General features: G+C 49.4%; 1 protein-coding gene across 5 annotated transcripts in view; it reads left to right on the top strand.

Annotated features, from left to right (window-relative positions):
* Positions 1-1,432: 1,432 nt before the first annotated feature.
* Positions 1,433-15,170, top strand: part of PMP22 (peripheral myelin protein 22) — a 35,827-nt gene continuing 22,089 nt past the window's right edge. Inside the window, exons 1-3 of one of the 5 annotated variants that reach the window (XM_025361630.1) lie at positions 1,433-1,636; positions 6,039-6,146; positions 7,634-7,733. In XM_025361630.1, the coding sequence (XP_025217415.1) occupies positions 6,069-6,146; positions 7,634-7,733 (178 nt within the window). In that variant the 5' untranslated portion in view covers positions 1,433-1,636; positions 6,039-6,068. Of the gene's footprint in view, positions 1,637-4,198; positions 4,364-6,034; positions 6,147-7,633; positions 7,734-15,170 lie in introns of those variants that run through there. The other 4 variants (XM_025361628.1, XM_025361626.1, XM_025361629.1 and 1 more) reach the window with 4 other exon arrangements.

Below are 15,170 nucleotides of genomic sequence, written 5' to 3'. Positions count from 1 at the left end.
CTCTCTCCCTCTCTCTCTCTCTCTCTCTCACACACACACACACACACACATACACACCTGTTTTGCCTGGCAGAACTGACCTATAACTTGCATAATCCTGCAGCAGCCCACACTGCACCTCATCTCCATTTGGGTTCCACAACAGAAGGGAGCTGGAAGGAAATCAGGGACAATCTAACCCCACATGGCAACCTGGCTGGATAACCAAACATCCAGCGGGGAGAGAAACACTGGGAATTACCCATACCTGAGCCCCATCTCACACCACCTGAGTCAGCTTCTCTGAGCATGGCCCAGGCTAGGTCATTCACAAAACTCTTGAGTGATTCTAAAGAACCACTGCTGGGAAAAATAAAAATGATTTCAGCAAAGAGAGAAAGGTGAAACTGTTTCATCGGCACTGGCTGTGATGTTGACTGTGAGCAGATGCTGGCTGTGGGCAGAACAGGAGAGAGGGCCATTGAGAGGCCCTTGTGACCGGAGAGTCCAACCACACGTAAAGTGTGTGACAGGGAGGGACTTCTCCAAACTCTGCAGGTCTCTCCAGACTGGGGATCCCTGACACAAGAGGAAGTCTTATGCCGCAAGTACCAGAATTGCAGGAAACTCATGCAATGAAACCAGTCCCCTTGTGTTGGAGCTTGCAGCTAGAAGCGGTTCAAGGGATGGAGGACTCTCTGGGAGCTGGAGTGGGTACGCTTCAAAGAACCTAAAAATGCCATAACTTCCTTTACCTCCCTCTCCAAGAATTTCCAATTGCTCTTCCAGCCTATCCTGCCTGACAGGTTAGAAAGCTTTCAGTAGAGGTTCGTTTACTTACACTGAATTATCTCATGAAGGTCAGCTTGATGAGGGCACATTAAAGACAGAGTCGGAAGAACCCATTTCCCTAAGTTTTATTCTAATGTACAACACATGTGATCGCTTGCGATGGGGTCTAGGCAGACAGAGCAGGCAACAGAGAGTCTTTCCAACCAGGGATTGGAGCAAAGCAGGCTTGATTTGGTGACTCTTGAGATATTTGGCTCACTGCTGTGATGCTGTGAGAGATTAGCTGTGCAATGTTTGGGCCCCTTAAAATGATGTTCATTTAAAATAAAACTTACCTGCACATACGTAACACTGTAGACACGGATCCTTCACACAGTATATTTAATCTCTGCAAAATTCACTGGGAGGGGAGGGGAGCCAGTGGGGCCTCTTGGGTATTACACAGGTTGGCACTTCCAGAGGGAACAGCCTTGGCATCACAGACTTCAGGCATACTCAAAGCTCCTCTCCCTTCTGATTCCAGTTTCTCCATGCCCTGCAGGGCCTCTTGAGATTACTGTATTCTGGAAAGCACACAAAGTTGGACACTGTCTCTTTAAATAATAGAGGCTGAGAACCTCTCAGGCCACCATGACATATCCCAGCATTGGACCAGCCCCTGAATAAACTGGAAAGACGCCTGGTCTGGCTTCAGTTACAGGGAGCACCACCAGGGAACATCTCAGGGAGCCTGGTTGGAAGCTGCAGGCTTAGTCTGTCGGCTGCGGGTCTCTGGCTGTCCTGTGGGGAGGGCCTTGCCTTAGCATCCCTTGCATTTGACTGCAAAGAAATCCGCTTGGAAGAAGGGGTTACGCTGTTTGGCTGGGTGAGTTTTATTGGCAACCTGTGCCTCTGGGTGATGCATGCCTATGCTTTACAAGAATTGCCTAATTCCCCACCCCCTGCAAGCTGCAAATGAAAAGGATTGCAGGAGAGATGGTGCATTTGTGTTGGAATTGACTGGACGTTCAGGGGTTTTTTTATATCCTTGGTTAAGAGGTGGATATACACTCTGGCTGGGGAGGTGGGGGGCCATCTGAGAGCATCTAGAAACCCTAATGCATCCAGATTGAAAGGAAGAAAGGAATCTAGATGCTTCTTCCCCCATGGAAAATAGCTGTTCACACACACCCGGCAGGTGGCCTTGGTAAGCAGGTTAGGGAGAAGCTGCCACCTGTGGCAGAGCCTTGACCAGCCGGGCTCTGGGTGTGGCAAGCCTGGTCAGCAGGCACTGAGTAGCATTTCCTCTCCCACCATTGAGAGCCAGGCAGGAGACCAGAGGCAGTGAGGGACAGATGGGTTGGGTTTACCTGTCTGGCAGCGTTTGGTGTCGCTGTGACCTGGGTGGTTATTGATTAAACTATTGGGTTCAAAAGAAAGGAAGAAGCGACCTGTAACACCCAATATGTACACTTTTTTTGTATGTGTATTAGACTTTATTAAAAAGTTTATTTGAAAATCACAAAGGAAGGGAAAGAAAATCCTGAGTTAGATATGCTAATATTTGTAAAGTGCTTACTTAGAACTGTCCTGAGTATGTAGTAATCACAAAAATGTTGGTTAAATAAACAAATGTCCAAACAGCATAAAACAAAGTAATAATTTCTAGAGCAAATCTAACCTATAAAATGACCCATGGAGGAAAGAAAACACTTCCAGGTCTTTAGACATTTTTTTTTCTACTTGCCTATGCACTTTCATTTATAAATATCTATCAATCTATCGATCTACCTGTCTATCGATCGATCGATCGACCTACCTATCAGAGTTACAAGCTACTTTCATGCAGAGGTGGTCAGGTCTTCCCTGAAGAGTTGATGTGAGAGTTAAATGTGATATTACAATAGTGGTGGCAATTTGGGCACTGGGCCCTTACTATGTTGCAGACACGATGTTAACTGCTTTGTACATATTGTCTCCTTCAATCATCACCATAAACCTTTAAAGCAGGCATTACTAGTTCCTTTTGCATCTGAGAAAACTGAAGCTCACTGAACTTCAGAAATTGTCCAAACTCACAACAAAAGTAAGCAAGGTGATTAGGTTTGTTGGAGCCCAGAGACAGAATGCCTAACCACTGCCTCTCACAGACCATGCATACAAAGTCCAGGCAAAGTGCCTGGCGTGTAATGGGAACTGTAAATATAATTTACAAGTACACTTCATTTTAATCTGATAACATGAGAGTTTTAAAAAGATCACCGTTTGAAGACTTTTTCAAATTTATTTTTACTTACAGTAAGAATATACAATTAGCTAAAGTAGCAGCTCCTTTCAAATTGTGAATTAATATAGAATTATTTGAATCATTGAGAGGGATGAGCTTCTATGACAGTATACTAGAGGTAGGGAAGTGTGTGTGTGTGTGTGTGTGTGTGTGTTCGCGCGCGCGCGCGTGTGTGAACTGCTGCATTTTCAGGCAAAGACCTTTAACATCCACATTCCTGCTCCCCGTCCCGTGCATCAAGGCTGGCCTGCGCACGGGAGTCTCAGTTGGGCGCGCCTCTGCCAAGCGGAGACTGAAGGGCTAGCCTCTCTCCCTGTAACGCTGGGCGGGTCACGTTAGGAGGCTATGAATCAGCTGATTTCCTTGGCTGCTCCAACCCCACCTCAAATGGCCACCTCGCACCCGCCCCCTAAACCCCATGGCCAGGACGCCAGTCAAGGCTGACAGCCAAGCCCGACTGCTGCAGAAACACTTTGCCTGAGCTTATTCGGTGGTAGTCTGGTTTTGCCCAGGCTAGGAGGAGCCCAATCCCAGACCACGCTATCCGGTAGTCGCCCGACTTTTCTTTCTCTAATTCGCACTCAAGCAGAGCCCGCTAGATCAATCCCTGCCAATCCTAGGAAGCCGGCATGCTTGGTAGGTGCAGACAGTAATAGCGGGGACCGGCGAGGGGCAGGTGTGCCCGGCTAAGACGCCAGGACAGGGCAGGGGCTCCAGGACCCGAGAGGAGAGGGACTTCCTCCAGCCCTCAAGCGCCCGCTGCCCTCTGTTAGTGGGAGTGGAATCCAACCTCAGCCCCGCGCGGGCGCTGTCGGCGTCGGCGCGCCCCGAAGCCCATCCTTGGGCATCCGCTGAGCTACATTTGGCTGGGTCTTCCCAGGGTGGGCTGAGGAGCCAGTTTCTCGGTCAACACTAGGTTTCCATGATCTCCACCGGGCCGGGGGAGGAGGGAGGTGGGAGGTGAGAAAGCTCGGCCGCCTCTGGTTTCGAGTAAAAGTCGCCGCGATTTTGCAGAGACCAGCTTTTCCCTGAGGCGCATTTAAGGCCAAGTTAACTGTCTCCTGCCCTCCCTCTCTCCTGCCCCCTCTCCTCGCTGAGTCCCGCCCTCCCGCACACGCTGACCCAGGGACACACCCTACTGCAGCGACGCAAACAGGGCGTTGTTCCCGTTAAAGGGGAACGCCGGGAGCCTCCCACTGCCCCCTTGCTTCGCGCGCGCGCAGCCCCGCAGCGCAGCTTTGGCGGCGCCAGCAGCGGAGCCAACGCACCCGAGTTTGTACTTGAGGCCACCCTGAGGATCGGGACAGCTGTTCCTTTGGGCTGTAAGTGATTTGGTGGGGAGAGTGAAGGAGATGGAGGAGAAATGTGGGCATCTTCCAGTGAGGGTGTCAGAAGGCGCAGAGCAGGCGCGGGGCTTTGGCCAGCTCCCTGGAGCTTCTGTTTAGGGGCACAGGGTCCCTTGTGTGTCCTGTTCCCTTCCAATGGGGCTTGGAGTAATACAACGAGGGGAGCCTTTATGGTCTGTAAGACCTTACGGGGCAAGGGTGATGGTGCTGGTGTCTGGATAGCGGATAAGGGCGTCTCAGTTTTCGCCTTGCTGAAGAGGCGTTGACTCCGGGACACAGTGGCAAAACAGCCCCTGTGGCGGACATCCCGAGAGTGCTGGACTCTTGTGGCTCCCCAGTTCCCAGCCTCATGCCCTCTGTTTAATTCAAACCCTCTGGGAGTCATCAGAAATCCTTGTTTATTTCTTCCAGCGCATTCCAGTGTCTTTGAATGTGATGCTTGTGGAGAGAAACGGAGGGGCCTGGGATTGGGTACTTTCCAAACTGGGTTATTGAAACGTTGTTTCCCTGGCCCAAGACTCTGCCTGAAATGGTCTCCAGAGTCTCAGTCAGATCTTCCACAGCCATGCATGTCCTCTAACAAGTCATCCCAGCCTTCAGTGCCCCCAAAGTCTAAAATGAGGGGCGAGGACCGCATTACTTAGGATAGATGGCCTGCCAGCTCTGACCGGCTGAAATTATCGGACTCGGCCTTTTACTCTCTGTCTCTCTCTCCCGTCCGCTGGACATCTACTCCCTTCCGTCCAGGCTCCTGGGCTCCTGTCCCACCGCGCCCAGACCGGAGCTCAGTCTTGATGGGGTCCGTGTCCTGGCTTTGAGTGCCTGGGGTGCAGACTGGACCCCTAGGCGAGCATGCGGGTCTAGCGCAGGAGCAGAATGCCCCCTGCCCCCAGAAGTCTCAGTGGGCGCGCCTGGGGAAGCGCGCGGTGGACGGGAAGCGCAGGATCCGGGCAACCCTCCCGAGCCATTTTTCCTTTCCACACTCCTCTGGCTCTGCACCGCCTCTCCGGAGCCGCCAGAGTCTGCGCGAGGCTGAGCTGGGGCCAGGACGGTTCCTCTACGCTGGCAGAATTGGGTGGAAACTTGGAGACGAACGGAATGCGGAGAGCACTGGGGTCTGGGAAACCAGCCTCCTCGCTGCTGTCTGCCCCAGCGCATGTCACGGGTATCTCCAGGTCTATCACGGAAATCTGGGCGCCTACTCCCCTCACCCCTACCTCCACCCCGTAGGGGAATTCACAATCTGAACTGGGGTCTCGGAGAACTGGACCTCTCCCCTTACAGGGCGGTCTCCGGGAGGCGCTCGGGGTGGGTGGAAGCGTGCAGTGGCCTCTGCTCATATTTTCTGGAAACCCCTCTATTCCCTGGGTGTTTTTAGACGTGCGAACCGCTTGTTTTGTTTCCAAAAGCAAAAGATGTTCCGTTGCAGGCGGGTCCGGCTGGGCGCTGGACGCTGGGCGCTGGTCCTGCAGGAGGCTGCTGCCCCCTCTCGGCGGCAGGCGGCGCGAAGGCTCCTGACCCGCGCGGGCGGGCGGGCTGCGGGCGCTGGGCCAGGCCGGGCCTTACGCTAGTGCGCGCGACCCTCCCTCTGCGCGCGCCTCCCTCGCTCGGCCCAGTGCGTTCGGCCTCACGCCCAGCGTTCTCCCCACAGGCAGAAACTCCGCTGAGCAGAACTTGCCGCCAGAATGCTCCTCCTGTTGCTGGGTATCATCGTCCTCCACGTCGCGGTGCTGGTGCTGCTGTTCGTCTCCACGATCGTCAGCGTGAGTGCCTGGCTGGGAGGCTCCCTGCGCGGCCCGCTCTTCCCTATCTGGGTTCCCAGCCCTTGCTCCTTCTGGTTCAGGACTGTGTTATTTGCAGACAGTTGGAAGTCTCAGACGTCCCAGGGAAGTTTCTGGCAATCTGCCCCCTTCCAGCTGCTTTGAGAAAACGAGAGCAGATTCAGTGATAGGAACGAAGCGAGCGCTGGGCTGGGTTAGGTGCGCAGGTCTCTATTTAAGCCAAATAACTTCACAGCAGATCTAGGGGCCCCGACCTTCATTTGATAAGATTGTTTAACTTTTTTTTTTTTTTTTTCCTTGATGCAGCCTCATTGAAGAAGAGGGGTATTTATGGATTTTTTTTTATCCAAACCGTAGTCAGATGGGTGAATTAATTTATAAAACACCCTTTTAGGACTTGAAATTGGAAAGTTAAAATGGGCTTTTCTGGAAAAGAGTTCACTGGTCCCATGTCGCCTTTACGGCATGAACACAACGCCTTGTTAGTAAAGCCTCCACTGATAGAAACAGGCCATCAGAGTAACTTATGTTACAAAACTGTCCAGCCCATGAGATCTTAAAGTTATTTTCTTGGCGATGAAGATGAGCAGACATTCAGGCAGTTTTCCTATGGTGGCTTTCACTTCTTAATTTAAGGCACATTGTAAGCCTGATTTTCTTTTTCTTTTTTTTTTTATTTTTCTTTTCTTTTCTTTTCTTTTTTTTTTTTGAGACGGAGTCTCGCACTGTCGCCCAGGCTGGAGTGCAATGGCGTGATCTCAGCTCAGTGCAACCTCTGCCTTCCGGGTTCAAGCGATTCTCCTGCCTCAGCCTCCCGAGTAGCTGGGATTACAGGTGCCTGCCACCACACCTGGCTCATTTTTATTTTTATTTTTTTATTTTTAGTAGAGACGGGGTTTCACTATGTTGGCCAGGCTGGTCTCGAACTCCTGACCTCATGATCCGCCCGCCTCCGCCTCCCAAAGTGCTGGGATTACAGGCGTGAGCCACTGTGCCCAGCCTGTCAGCATGATTTTGTAGTCTCTGTGAGAGATAATTATGTTGGGGATTTGTGACTTGGTTTAACATTTACAAGCATCTTCACAGTATCTCCATGGTGCCTGGTGATGATAACATCAGATTGATAGGAGCTATATACAAGGAACTAGACTCAGAGAGAGGGGCTTGGGGAATGATCCCCAGAGATGCTGGGAGGAGAGAAGGCTTGAATGCAGGTGTCTCAGGTTGAGTTCATGGCTCCTTCTACTATAGTAAACATCTCTGCACATAATCGTTTCCGTGTGCATGGAGAACTTTTCCATTTACAACGTGCTTTCAAGTCATAAAACATTGGCTGTTACCATGCAGGGGCGGGCGGGGTAGCTAGGTGCATCAGGGTGCTTTTCGCCATCCCTGGGCCTTTCTCCTTCCCCTTTTCCTTCACTCCTCACTCCCTCCCTGACTCAGGATATCTATCTGATTCTCTCTAGCAATGGATCGTGGGGAATGGACATGCAACTGATCTCTGGCAGAACTGTAGCACCTCTTCCTCAGGAAATGTCCACCACTGTTTCTCATCATCACCGAACGGTGAGGCTGGTTTTGTGCTCCACGAGCTTGTCCTCGGATGCCTGTAACACGTTTCTCAGTCCAGAGCTGGAAACGCTTATTGGAAGACACAAGCCAGAATGCTGTTGCTGGAGTGGGTTGGGATGTGACGGGAAGCCATGAGTCCAAGGCAAATGGGAGGGGTGGTGATCTCACTGGGGAAGCTGAGAGCCTGGGCATGATTATGGTTCACTCTATCTAGAGACATGCCCCTAGCGCCCTCCTGATCACTTAGGATAATGCTTTTTGTGATTTAAAAAAAAAATGTCGACATGGGAGCTGTAAAGGTGATATGATAGCTAAGCCTTAGGCAGACTCCCTTGGGACATTGGATCAAACGTGTATCTTTGGTTTGGTGGCTGTGCCTATTCAGAAACGTCTTGCCCCTTTCTGCTGCAGTGACAGTGGGACTGCCTCACTGCACCATCAGTCATATGGACACAAGACTGACTGCCTTTCCAGGTCTTGGACCTCACTGATGCCACCTAGCATCAAAACCTTTGAATATTTCCTTGTTGCAAGATGGGGACTTGAAGCTGTTTGCAAAACCCTAAGCTAAGCCTTGGGGTCCTTAATCCAGAAGATTGTATTTCTCCTCTGTCCTCAGCATCTTTGCTTGTGAGATGTGGAAGCCAGGCTTCATGAGGGTCAAATTAAGGGATAGTTGGCAGCAGAAGCACCAACTAGATACCCTAAGCACCCAGAGGGAAAGGAATGCCCAGCCAGGAGCCCTGCGTGTTTGGATGCAGACAGGCGGAGGTAAACAGGATGAGCTGTTTTGGTGACTGGGTAGGCCACAGCGATTGGTGTTAAGAGCCCGTGGACCTGGATCCACATGATCTTTTGTTCCAAAAGATGTGTCCTCAGGCTGGAAGGACCTATAGATATAGCAGAGCTTTCCTAACATCCTGGGTTTAAAAGGCCACAGAAATACAACTTTAAATGTTGCTGCAGCTACTCATAGATCCAGTATATATGTTCAAGATGCTACACCAGATGAGAGAAACCAATTTAGATCCAGTTCAATAAAACAGGCAGTGAAGTGGCCTTTGGTCCTGGCTTTGCATAATCCAATTTCTTTGCTAGACTTTCCCCTCTTACGGCTCTGTACCTAGTAATACCCGAGCATGTCCCAAGCTGAAGCATTATTAACCAAATTCCTTGAACCACAGTACAAATAGAAACTGCTAAAATACTCATTTGGTAATTTATACGGAGAAGATAAGCAAGGAGTGGAAAACCCTGCTTTATGTTTTTACCTTCTGGATTGGGGAGGGAACGGAGAAAAGATCCCAGTCCTATTGAAGTGAGAACAGTGCTTAATCTTGTCTCTGAGTATGTGAAAGACGTTGAATTAAAGCCATCCCAGAAATTACATGGTGGGTTTGCACGGTGAGTTGGCAACTGAGTAAATGAAATACTCACGAGTGCCTGAGAATGTGACCATAGCACTGCTTGTCCCCAAAGCCACAGCATCCGGTTTCTCCCCCTTCAGGGTCTGGCTAAACGTCCCTGAGCACTGTGGAGGGGAGTCTCCGTCCTCGCTACTGACACCTGGTGGTTACAAGTAGTGACTCAACCCGAAAAGGGCAGGCTTTGGTGCTCACAGGCGCCATCCCCAAGTGGCATCTGGCCACGCGACTTGGCACGGAATCCTGGACTCTTGGGCCCGGAAGGGGGCAGTTTTGGCAGGTGTGTTAAAACCCGGCTGAGCTTCAGCAGAAACGAGGTGGCAGAGGAGTTGCTAAGTTGTGCTTAAACCATCTGCAGGAAAGAAAGCGATATTGACCTGTATGTAGCCTGTTACTGACTTGCATTTGGTGTCTTCTGCGGTTGGAAATAGCTGTCAGTTGGTGCTAGAAGCAGATCTCAAAGAGGCACTAGGGTTATTTTAATCAGGAAACTTCTTATCTCTCAACTTGTTCCTTCTGTGCCAAGCTCATGTTCTTGGGTTCATTTACAATGCCTCCTTAGGGTGGGGTTCAAATCTGTCTCATTGCTTTCTGAGAGCACCCCAGAGTGTCTGTTCTCCACATCTCCCTTCTCAGCTCCCACAATCAGGGCATTTTGAAAACATCTGGACGCTGTCCCTGAACACGCTGGGTTTGTTTCCACTCCACTCAGGCTTAATCTAAATTTGAAATTTCCGTTTACACTTCCCCAGTGGTGGTTATCTCTGCCGCTCTCTTCCCCAACGTGGCAGCACTTGCTACGACTTCAGCCTTAAGTGTCGAATCCTCGGGGGCCTCTTTGATTGAGTTTAACAATTGTGGCAGCAAACAATAAGCTGAAAAAGGTGTGTAATTTTTAAAACATTATACTGCCTTTACAAATGAACTATGCTCGTTGCAAACCATTTACCGTGTCTATATTTGCTCTTAGAAAGTATGTTTGAAAAAAAATACTTGTTAAGTAATCAAAAGTAACTCATTATTGACATCGATTTGTGAAGAATATGTTGCAAGTGTGAAAAAATATGTAGTGGTATGATCTCGGCTCACTACAACCTCCGCCTCCTGGGTTCAAGCGATTTTCCTGCCTCAGCCTCCTGAGTAGCTGGGATTATAGGCGCCCACCAACATGCCTGGCTAATTTTTGTATTTTTAGTAGAGAGGGGTTTCACCATGTTGGGCAGGCTGGTCTCGAACTCCTGACCTCAGGTGATCCACCCACCTCGCCTCTCAAAGTGCTGGGATTACAGGCGTGAGCCACTGTGCCATGTGACTCGGTATTTTTTTCTGAAAGGACTCCTTTTTCTGGTGCACGACCACGACACTGCACCTCTCTCTGGCGGTTGCCATTTATGTTGTTTTCTATATGAATGAGGCCTCCTGGCATCGTGCCATGAGGCAGTCTAACATCTAGGTTGTATAGTTTGAAAGAGATATACCAGATCTTGCCCCCAAACGACATCTTGATATTAGAAATAGTTTTAGAGTTTTAACTGACTTTGACTCTGCCTGCCTTCTCGTTTTTCTAAATGTGTTTATATACTTTCTGGCATCCCCTCCTTATCTGCCTCGTGTAGGCAGAGGTGAGAGAGGCTTAGTGTGGGGATATTCATTATGATCTTGTATCCAGTTCCTTTCCAGCCCAGGGAGTACGAGGATCTGGAAAGCATGGACCTTGCCTTGATGGTCCCGAGCCTGGTCAAGGAGTCAGGAGATAACTAGGGAAGGGTGAATCACTCTCCTGGAAGGCAGAGCAGGCCAGATGCCCAAAGGGAGGCAGGCAGACAGCGCCCGAGTTCAGGGAGGAAGTGGAAGGGAAATCTCTGGTGGGAGGTAGAATTTGATCCATCCTCCAAAGGATGGGCAGGATTTAAGTCAGTACAGGCAAGGGGGAAGAGAATATTCCCTGTTAGGGCAATGACATGACCTAAGGTAAGGGTAGAGCAAGGCAGGGGATGGGGTAGACCAGTTGGCTAGTGTTCTGGTTAGGATTAGGGTTGACTGTGTATAAGAGAACATCTTCAAATGATAGGGGCTGAAATATGATCATTTATTTTTCTCTCTTTTCAAAGAAGTCTGGAAGTAGGTAGCCTGAGAGAGGTATGGAGGTTCCATGAAATTGTCAGAGATGCAGATACTTGCTAGCTCATTTCATAACCATCTCTTGGGTTTGGTTGTCATCTTGAGGACACAAAAGGCTGCTAGAGCTCCAGCCGTCACATCCATGATTCAAGCAGTAGGGTGGAGAAAGGAGGTGGGGAAGAATGAATCCCCTTTTCTTTTAATGAAATGTAACACGGTCACACCTACACCTATTTCTAAGAGAAGGCGAGAAATATAGTCATTCGGCCTTGGGGGAAACATGGCTTCTCAAATCACAGAAACTTGACAGCAAGTACTTCTCTGTAAGCCTGGTGTGGAATACTTCCCTTGAGGGTTTGACCATCCCCTCCCATACCCAATCATACTCTTTTGCAATAGCTCAGTTGCGCCCTCTACAGTTCCGTAAGTCCCGGTTATTTCAGCATTCTTCAAAGAGTCCATCTCTGCTTCATCCTGGGTTCTGTCAGCACCCCACCATTCTCATATGGACTCTTCTCAGAAACTTTAGGATCTGTCGAGGCTTCTCTCTATTTCTACCACCTCTCCAGGTACAAATGAAGTTTTACTATTATTACTGAGACAGAGTTTCGCTTTTGTTGTCCAGGCTGGAGTTCAGTGGCACAATCTTGGCTCACTGCAACCTCCGCCTCCCGGGTTCAAGCAATTCTCCTGTCTCATCCTCCCGAGTAGCTGGGATTACAGGCATGCACCACCACACTTGGCTAATTTTTTTGTATTTTTTAGTAGAGACGAGCTTTCTCCATGTTGATCAGGCTGGTCATGAACTCCCGACCTCAGGTGATCCGCCAGCCTCAGCCTCCCAAAGTGCTGGGATTACAGGCGTGAGCCACCACGCCCGGCCGTCTTATTATTATTTAATGACGTCTCTTGAATCTCTATTTTCCTCCAGTCCAGACCTCTCTTCTGAATCCCAGACCTGTTTATCCAGCTATCTCCTGGCCACTTCCCTTGGGATATCGAAGAGAGACCCCCAAGCCACTAGGCCAGAGAGAGAGTCCTTATCTCCTCTGCCAAATCCACCCCTTTGTCACTTTCTAGTATTTTAGCGAATGCTGCTTCACCAGCTGGCAAGCCAAATATCTAGGGTCTGCCTTGACGTGTTTCCTTCTTTCTCTTCTCAGCATTGTCACGGGTCCCTCAGGCCACCCCGTGGTTCCAACGCCTGTTGCCCACCTGTGGTCACGCTGCTTCCTCGTTTGTCAGAGGCGCCAGGGCAGCCTCCTAACTAGTTTGCCTGCACCCTTTCTTGCTCCTCTGTGACTCATTTTTCATACGGAATCCAGGCTGATATTTAAAAAACCACAAACCTAATTATATCACTCCTCATTTGGAAACCTTTCGGAGGCCCTTCGTTGGTCTTAAGCTTCCGAGGAAAATCTCTAACGAGGCCCATCGAAATCTACCTGAACGATCCACTCCTGCTCCTGTTAAGTCTCACCTCCCATCTCTCTTCCCCTCATCTTGGAATTTCAGCATTTTCTCACTTCCTGAAACATGACCTTCCCACTTCGGGAGCCTCTTCATTTCTCTTCTGATCTTTCACGCGAGACTATTTCTTGAACAACTATCGTGTACCAGAGACTACCGTAGGTACTAAGGTTACAAGAGTGAACAATAGCTTATGTTTTACTGGACAAACCAGTCAATAAACATGGAGAATTTAGGGGGGGGGTAATGGTAAGAACTATATAAGACAGGTTAATGAGATAAAGTGGGATTGCAGTAGGTGAAGGGAGGTCTCCTTGAGGAGTGACCACTTGAGGGTGGCCAGGACCCAGCCATATGAACATCTGGGGAAGGTTCTGTACAGAAGGACCATCAAGTGCAAGATTGCTGGGCGGGGAAGGAGGTTGTTAGTTGAGGGACAGAGGGCAGGGCAGAATAGTGGGAACAGAGAGTGAGGGGTAAGTAGAATCACAGACCATCTCAAAGTGTGTGTGCCCCCCACCCACACTAGGGAGGAGCTGGGTGCATATGCATGCATTTCTAATCTTTGTGGTTTCCTTAGACCTGCTGTCTCCATGGGTTTCTCAGTGGTCTGCTGGATTCCAAGTTGGAGTGATAGTCCCGAAGCCTCCATAAGGCAGAATATATCAGAAATTGTACAAGGTAGAAATGCATCGGTTATATTTTCAGTGATTATTTTGGGTGACAGGATTCTTATCACTTTGACGGTTTTCTTTTCTTTTGCTGCCTTACCTGTTTTCCTTATTGAGATCTTTTATTTTCACAATCAGAAAATAACTGTGAACATTTTATGCTAGAAAACTGGTTTTGAGTAACAAGTAGGTTGGCTTTGCCTTAATTAAGAGAGTGGAGCCCCAGGGCATGGCAGGCAGGGTCCATGGGTTAGCTTTGAATGAGGCCAGTTCCTGGAGCTTTAGTTTGCAGACTCATACAGTCTGGAAGGCTCTGGTGAGGGGGAGGGGTGTGCCAAGCCTCCTCCCCAAGACCCTATGGGCGAGTTGAAAATCTACTGACCCAGAGGATTCAGGCAAAATATTTGCCCTGCTGTTGAATGAGCCAGTGCTTTTCGTTTTTAAGTCTCCAAGATCCAAATATCAAGTCCAAGTTCTCACAAGCGTTCCCCTGCTCTTTATTGAATTCGTGTGGACCTGATATGCAGCAGGATGGGTCAGAATCCTGGAATTAAGCCACAGGCGACGTGGGAGCCCAGGAGCTGGAAGGGCACAGTTCTGGCTTGCCCTGGCCCCTGGCTGGTCTTCGTCAGCTTCAGTGATGAGGCAGGACCCAGGCAGAGTTTGTCTTCAGTAAAATCTGTCTCTCAGGCCCTGTCCCTGCTCACGAAGTCCTCTCTTGTCTCAGAAGAAAAGGTAGTTGAGAAACTTTTTCATGCTGAGGTGTTAGGCACAAAAAGTGTGTCCCTTTTTGAATCACTTTTGTTTTTAAAGAGGAGGCCAGTGCTCAACACCAAAGCATAAGGGAATTATTGAGCTGTCCTCTAATCTGTCCCCAAACATCCTTGGCCACCTCCATTGTCTAAGGGCAGTACTTGCAGCCCCTCATTTCCCAGTGACAACAGGTGGGTCTCCTCTGCCACAGTATGTGGGCTGGACCAGCACCAGGCACTGAAAAGATGACCACTTACTACTCTTCTTTTCTGTTAAACAGCAGCAACAGCAGAAACAGCAAACTCGTGACTATTAATAGGTTGCGTGTGGCATTAGATCAGTGCCTTAGGTTGAAAATTAGAGAAACTAAATCTTGCCAGTCTCAGCAGCCCCCAACATGAGTCCTTGGTGGGCTCCTATCATCCCTGTCTTCAGAATGATCCCAGACTTGTTTATCAATTTGGTGACACTGTCATTTTGGCAAGGACACCAGACAATTTCCTTGTCTGTGGCCCAGCTGTTGGCCAGATTTTAGAAAACACAGGAGACCTTCTTCATTTATGGGCCCATGTTTTACATTTTAAAACCTTTGTGGCTCCCTGAGTCAACCCGTAATCTCTACCCAAGTAATGGTTGTGGATTGTACAGGCTCTTATGAGATGCTGAGGCCCTGGTGGTGCAAAGGAGGTACAGAGGATGGAATGTGCTGTCAACAGGCCAAGATTTCAACCCTTGGAGTTTCTCTAATGCCAATACCCAGGAATTAGTATGACATGTTTGTTTGAACCTGTGTCTGAACCATATGACCTGGAAACTCTAGTCTTTGCTTTAAAAAAACTTCAGTTGTATCCCCAAGATTTCACCAGCACCAAGAAAACATCCCTTGCATTTCAGGAGCAGGGATTGGCCATGGTGCAGCCTGAGGTTGTGGATGTTGATCTTTGGTGCCCGAGAGAAGGCTGTCTGGGATGAAGCCTTCTGACTGTGCAGTC

This window comes from Theropithecus gelada, chromosome 16 (assembly GCF_003255815.1).
Source record: "Theropithecus gelada isolate Dixy chromosome 16, Tgel_1.0, whole genome shotgun sequence".
In the NCBI taxonomy this organism is placed as follows: Eukaryota; Metazoa; Chordata; class Mammalia; order Primates; family Cercopithecidae; genus Theropithecus; species Theropithecus gelada.
The sequence above is the reverse complement of the archived record's forward strand: the minus strand, read 5'-3'. Positions and strand labels throughout refer to the sequence as shown.